Source organism: Gossypium hirsutum, chromosome A11 (assembly GCF_007990345.1).
Source record: "Gossypium hirsutum isolate 1008001.06 chromosome A11, Gossypium_hirsutum_v2.1, whole genome shotgun sequence".
NCBI lineage: Eukaryota > Viridiplantae > Streptophyta > Magnoliopsida > Malvales > Malvaceae > Gossypium > Gossypium hirsutum.
In genome coordinates this window covers 91,632,685-91,639,402 of record NC_053434.1, presented here as the reverse complement: position 1 = coordinate 91,639,402, position 6,718 = coordinate 91,632,685, and the positions used below count along the sequence as shown (strand labels likewise).

Here is a 6,718-nt window from a genome sequence, read left to right as displayed (position 1 = left end):
ATACTTAAAAGTATTTTATAAATATAGTTATGAGGTATACATTAACGAGTGTGGAAATTTTTTAAAAATATTTATTTATTAAGTGGAAATGCATTTTTTTGTTGTTAGAGAAATATTAAATAAAAAATTGTAGATATATACCATATTTAAAATAGTGAATTCAATTTTTTAAGAAATTACATTTAGTGAGTTAAATGCTTTTTAGGAAATTAAAATTTATTATTATTAAATAATAACTTAATTAAATGAATTAAACATTTAATATTTCACACGTAACCAAACACGGATTATAGTCTAAAAAAACACAAGCTGAATTAACAATCTTAGACGGTCATTCAAGTTTGGGTCCCATTTTTCCTGTTGAGGCTCGGTGCAAGTATTATACTTACACTACATAAGGCTACAGCACAACAAGCCCACAAAACCCAACAGCAACTATATTCTTAAAAGTAACTACAAATGTCCATACATACATATATATATTATCACTCGCTTCATTTCATAAGATGAAGAAACATTAGAAGCAGATCATGCTTTAACTCCAAAAATTACAAAGACCTAAAAAGGTATAAAGACCCCAAGGCTAGCAATCAAAAAGTTGAAACCACACAAGTCAGTAACAGACCTCCCTTGCCAATCATGGGTGGCCTGTGACCTTGGCTGCTTGGTCATCAAACACAAAGATGCCATGATGCGCGTAAGAGCCAATTGTCTAGTCGTCATTTGTGTTGAATTATACAATAGTGATATTTCAAGAATACTATTTTATTATTTCATAATGCACACAGTATGGATAGCATACAAATCTTTATATAGCTGAAGCTAACCCTTTCAATTACTAACTAACACAATAACTGCTACTAACAGTCTTGACTAATAAACTAACCATCACCTTTATACGTTACTCTAACATTTTCCCCGTTTGCCTTCAACTTGGCAAATTGTTCAAGACTGGACAAAACTTGAAGAGCATTTCTAAACTCAGCAAAGTGCTTTGCTGTAATCGGTTTAGTAAGAACATCAGCTACTTGATTGGCTGAGGGAACAAATTTGACTTGAAGGGAACCATCAAGAACCTTCTCTCGTACAAAATGATGGTCAATCTCCACGTGTTTGACCCGGCATGATGAGTGGAGTTTGCAGCCATAGAGACAGTAGATGTATTATCACACCAGACCACTGGAGACGAACTAACCGATATACCAAGCTCCTCGAGCAGCTGTCGAACCCAAAGCAGTTCAGAGACACAATTGGCGAGACTACAATATTCAGTTTCTAACGAGGAGCGAGACACAACTGCCTGTTTCTTGGAGCACCAGGCAACCGGATTGGGCCCAAGATACACCAAGTAGCCTGTTGTAAAACGTCGATCTTCCAGGGACGAGGCCCAGTCAGCATCACAATAACATTCCAACTTAAACTGCCCTTTAAAAAAACACAGACCATGCTCCATAGTGCCAATGAGATAACGCAAGACCCTTTTGACTGCCTTCCAATGCAGCTCACTAGGAGAATTCATAAACTGGCTTAGCTTGTTGACACAAAAAGACAAATCAGGTCTAGTGATACACAGCTACTGGAGCATGCCAACAACACTGCAATACAAGTGACCGTCAACAAATGGAGGACTGCCATCAGTGAGGACAAGCTTAAGCTCGCTGACCATGGGTGTAGGGGTGACTGCTGCTCCAAGCATACCAACCTTCTTAAGGATCTCCAAAACATACTTCTTTTGACTGAGAAAGAGCCCCTGCGATTTGCGTTGAACCTCAATGCCCAAGAAGAAGTTTAGATGGCCCATATCCTTAAGAGCAAATTTGCGATGAAGTTGCATCACAACATTATCAATGGTAGTAGGGACATTGCCAGTGATCACTATATCATCCACATACACCATAAGAAACAAACAATCGCTAGACGAGGTATGAATAAACAAAGAGGGATCTGCGTTCGAAGCACGAAAACCCAGCTGATCAACAAGAAACTGCCTAAGAGTATGAAACCAAGCACGTGGTGCTTGTCTGAGGCCATACAAGGCCTTCTTTAACTTACAAATGGCTAACCAGCATGTCCTATCACTTCAAAGCCAGGTGGCTGCACCATGTAGATGTCCTCAGTTAATTTGCCATTGAGAAAGGCATTATTGACATCAACTTACCGTAGAGGCCACCCTTGCATAACAGCTACAGCTAGAACTGTCCGAATGGTTACTACCCTCACAACTGGACTGAAGGTGTCTTTGAAATCTAAACCCGCATGCTGCGAAAACCCTTTAGCAACCAACCGAGCTTTATACCGATCCACAGACCCATCAACCTTCCTCTTGACCTTAGAAAGCCACTTGCATCCAATAGCTCTGTGATTGTTGGGAAGCGGACAAAGACTCCAGGTATCATTGAAAAGAAAAGCTTGAAGCTCATGTTGAACTGCAGCTCTCCAGGACTCATGCTGCATGGCTTCATGAATGTCGAGAGGTGTCTCAGAGGAGATCGACAGGGCTGAGCTCAGAAACACCCTTGGTTTAAAAATGACAGCTTTACCACGAGTAATCATTGGGTGAGTATTAAGAGGAAGGAAGGGTGTGGGACTAGGTTGACTAGGCTAATTGATCGGGGTAGGATGGTGTGAGCTGGACATCGCAGGACTAGAGACAGACAGATGTGGACTAGGGGAGTGGAGAATAGGCACGAGAGAAAAAGAGTGTACAGGTGATATTATAAGAGGTATAGACACTAATGACATATCTGGTCTGGAAACTGGTGACAGGACAAGAAATTTAGAACTGGATGGTGGTGGAGTGTTTGATGGTAGAGTAGTCACGAGTTGCACAGTCTTAAAAGGAAAATTAGCTTCATGAAATGTTACGTGGCAAGATACATATATTTTTCCATTGGAAGCGAAGCACTTATATCCTTTGTGTAAAGGCGAATAGCCTAAGAAGATTCAAGGGGTAGAGCAAAATTGGAGTTTGTGTCTGTTGTAGGATCATAGGTTTGGAAAACATAGACACCTAAAGACTTTAAGAGAAAGGTAACAAGGTTTAGCATGAAAAAGCTTTTCATAGGGTGAGATATTACCCAAAGGAGAAGAAGGCAATCGATTTATGAGATAGATAGCACTAGCAAAAGCATCATTCTAGTAACTCAAAGGCATAGAGGCATAAGCCAGCATAGACAAGCCAACTTCAACGATTTGCCTATGCTTGTGTTCAACAAGCCCATTCTAAGCAGAGGTTTATGGACAAGTAAACCTGTACAGGATCCCTTGTTGAGACAAATATAACTTTAATTCATGAAACTTAACCCCTCCAACAGTCTGAAGTGTCTTGAGTTTGAAGCCAAGTAACCTCTCAGCCAGTTTATGAAATTGTGGAAAAATGGTCGATACTTCTGACTTTTTTCGCATGAAGTAGACCCATTTATATCTTGTGCATGTATCGGTGAAAGCTACAAAGTACCGAAAACTATTTGAAGAAATCGATGCCGAACCCTAAACAATTGCTACCACCAATTGTAGTGGTATGTCATGCTCAGAAGTAGACTGAAAAAATGGGAGATTCCTTTCTTTACCAAGATGACAAGAAACACAATCGAATGAGTCTTTATTTGCATCAAAAGGCATGTTACAATGAGATAAAGACTTGGTAAGAAGACTTTTACAGGGATGGCCTAGCCTAGAGTGCCAAACACTGAGGGGCACAGAAGCACTGGCTGTAAGACATCTAGCTGAACAAGAGCTAAGCTAACAATTGTTCTGTAAACTGAGTCGGTAGAGACCATGATGCACCGAGCCAAGCAAAAGAACCTTTCTGGTGTACAGATCACACATTTGACACTGTGTCGGAAGAAACTCGAACATCACTTGATTGTCTTTTGTAAATTGAGATACTGAAAGTAGATTTTTCGTTATACCAAGAACATGCAACAAAGAATGCATATACAGAGGACGTGTTCTAGTGAGCAAAGAAGACTGGCCAATAGAGTGTACAGGGAGAGCAGTGCCATTACCAATATAAACTTTACCTGGACCATTATAAGGAGAACTCTCACCAATAGCAACAACTGAATGGCTGAGATGGTGCGTTGCTCTCGAGTAGAGGTACCAGGCATTATCTCAACATTCTCAGGCGTTGCAATATAAGCGTGTGGTTGAGTGTTGGAGGATGTCGAAGTGGAACCAGATGGAGAGGAATTAGAAGACCATGTTAGTGCTGAAGTTGGTGGAATGAACCATCCAGGCTGGAGATAAGGTGCCACAGAAGGAAAAGTATTCAGTGGTGACGCCATCCAAGGTGAAATGGGAGCCCCTTGGCCAAACATGCATACGTTCGCCTGTGAAAGAGGTGGTCGATATCCAATACTCTTATAAGACAAATCAAACCGATGATAGCAACGATCAACTAAGTGCCCCATTTTTCCACACAACTGACATTGTATGCGTGAACCAGATGATCTACCACGACCACGACCACGAGAGGCTGAAGCAGGACGATAGGTCAGAGATGAATTACTGCTGGTAGCCGAAATTGGAGCCTGATGAGAAACCATATTAGCCAAGCTAGGAGACTCCAACACAACTGCCTGATGACGAGCCTCTGCATCAATCAGCATAGTCATGACCCCTTGAACAATATAGGGTATATGACTCACTGTGATAATAGTGATAACTGAGTCATATTCGGGTGGTAACCCATTAAGAATTGCAGTAACATGTTACCGCTCGCTAATAATCTCTCCAAAACTAGCAAGATTGTTACAAAAACCTTTAATCTTCATTAAAAAATCTTTCATGGAAAGATCACCCTTTCGTTGAGAATGTAAGGCTCTGAAAAAGAACATCAAGCAATAGGTGGTCTTGCTACCATAAAGAGTAGCTATTACATTCTAGATTGGAGCACTCGTGTCCATACCAATAAGATGTGGGAGAACAGTGGTACTTACAGAAGACAAGAGCCATGACGCAAGTGCACTATCCTGTTGCTCAAAGCGGGTAACTCAAGGTTTTCTTGTTGAACCCCAGCAGCATCTGGAAGAGTTAGAGGAGGAGGAACAGCGCAAGAGTCCAAAAATTATTAAAGCTTATAAGTCTTGATTGCAAGCAATACTTGTTGTCGCCAGAGAAGATAATCATCATCATCAAGAAGTACATTAATCTTCTTAATAGAGAAGAACCAAGTATCAAAATCATCAGCAACAGTGGAGGCCACAGCTGGTGGAGCTGAATGAACAGAAGGATCGAAAAACTCCATGAAACAAAAACAGCGATCAAAACAAACACCAGGAACGCTTAGACATCTGATACCATGTTGAATTATACAATAGTGATATTTCAAGAATACTATTTTATTATTTCATAATGCACACAGTATGGATAGCATACAAATCTTTATATAGCTGAAGCTAACCCTTTCAGTTACTAACTAACACAATAACGGCTACTAACAGTCTTAACTAACAAACTAATCATCACCTTTATACGTTATTCTAACAATTTGCCCACCGATGGGTATTTCATAGCAAGTAAAAGAAAAAAAAGAAAAGGACAAAAACAGTGGCGACATCTTTAAGAACACAAGCCTAAAACCATCAAGGACAAATTGTGATAGCCGCCTCCCCAACATAATGCCATCGAAGAAGGAAGCAACCCCGAGAGAGACAACAACAGTCCAAGATCTAACGCAAAAGAGGCCAGCCATAGATGAAGGGCTCGACGAGGCTTCAGGTAGGAAAGGGTCAAAAGAGACTCAGTCAACACCCTCACCCAAGAAAGGGAGGAGAAGGACTTCACTAGTCCCCTTGATATTTCTAAAAGTTTATGATAAAACATTTTATCACCGTTTATTATTTTTACATGATATTTAAAACAAAATAAAAATGTTATTCTAGTTAATAAATCTAACAACTTTTAAGAAAATACTAAAATTTCAAAATCTTTTAAAATATAAGGGCTAAAATTAGAGGATATAGATTAAATCTACAACTTACTCATATTACGAGATTAATGACAAATTTTGACCTAACGAATTAACTATTACCGTTTGGGTCAAAGTTGAAATTTTGAGTGAAGCAAAAAAAAAGTTTAAATGGGAAGAAGCTAAATATAGATTTTTATAAGAGCCAAAATATAAATTTTGTATTGTAAATTTATAACTTCATATTTTGTAATATTTAGAAAGATCAAATTACAATTTTATCATTTTTAGAAGGAAAAATATAATTTTATCATATATTAATTTACAATTTAAAGTTTTTTTTTTCATTTTAAGGGGTAAATCCTAAATCCTTGTATGTCTCTCTAACTTTGCCTCTGCACATGACTACCTTTGTTGGACTAAACTTTGTGATAGATCTAACGCTAAGTATTGAAATGAGCTAATAAAATGAAAAAAGTGATATAATTTATGGACTAAATTGTTATAATAAAGTAATGTATATATGACTGACGAGAATTTTGAGCTAATAATTGAATACAAATGGAAAAGGCTTCGGCTTTGAAATATCAAAATAAGAATGGAAATTGTTGCTCGAGTTTAATGAGACTGATGGTTTCTTTAGGTTTTTCTTCTCTTTCTTTTTTTTTTCTTAAATAGTCTTCCTAAAATAAATGAATATTTAATGGAGTTTTTAATTAAAAATTACATTTAATTAAATTCTTAATAATAAAAAAATTATTAATTAATTAAGTCATCAAAATTATGTTTTATAAAATATTTATCGTT

General features: G+C 38.1%; 1 protein-coding gene across 1 annotated transcript; it reads right to left on the bottom strand.

Moving 5' to 3' along the window:
* Positions 1 to 3,574: 3,574 nt before the first annotated feature.
* LOC121209924 (uncharacterized) lies at positions 3,575 to 5,803 on the bottom strand. The gene is made up of 2 exons (XM_041081903.1): positions 4,148 to 5,803; positions 3,575 to 4,081 (listed from the first exon to the last, which is right to left on the bottom strand). Exons 1-2 carry the CDS (start codon positions 4,614 to 4,616, stop codon positions 3,906 to 3,908), a joined length of 645 nt encoding a protein of 214 aa, XP_040937837.1. The 5' UTR covers positions 4,617 to 5,803; the 3' UTR covers positions 3,575 to 3,905.
* Positions 5,804 to 6,718: the final 915 nt, after the last annotated feature.

What these genes read in the sequence shown, in the direction of transcription:
- LOC121209924 (XM_041081903.1), bottom strand. Translation starts at nt 4,616, where the DNA reads ATGACTATGCTGATTGATGCAGAGGCTCGTCATCAGGCAGTTGTGTTG. An exon ending in GACATCCTCCAACACTCAAC is followed by an intron (nt 4,082 to 4,147) that starts CACACGCTTATA and finishes CTCGAGAGCAAC; the next exon opens with GCACCATCTCAGCCATTCAG.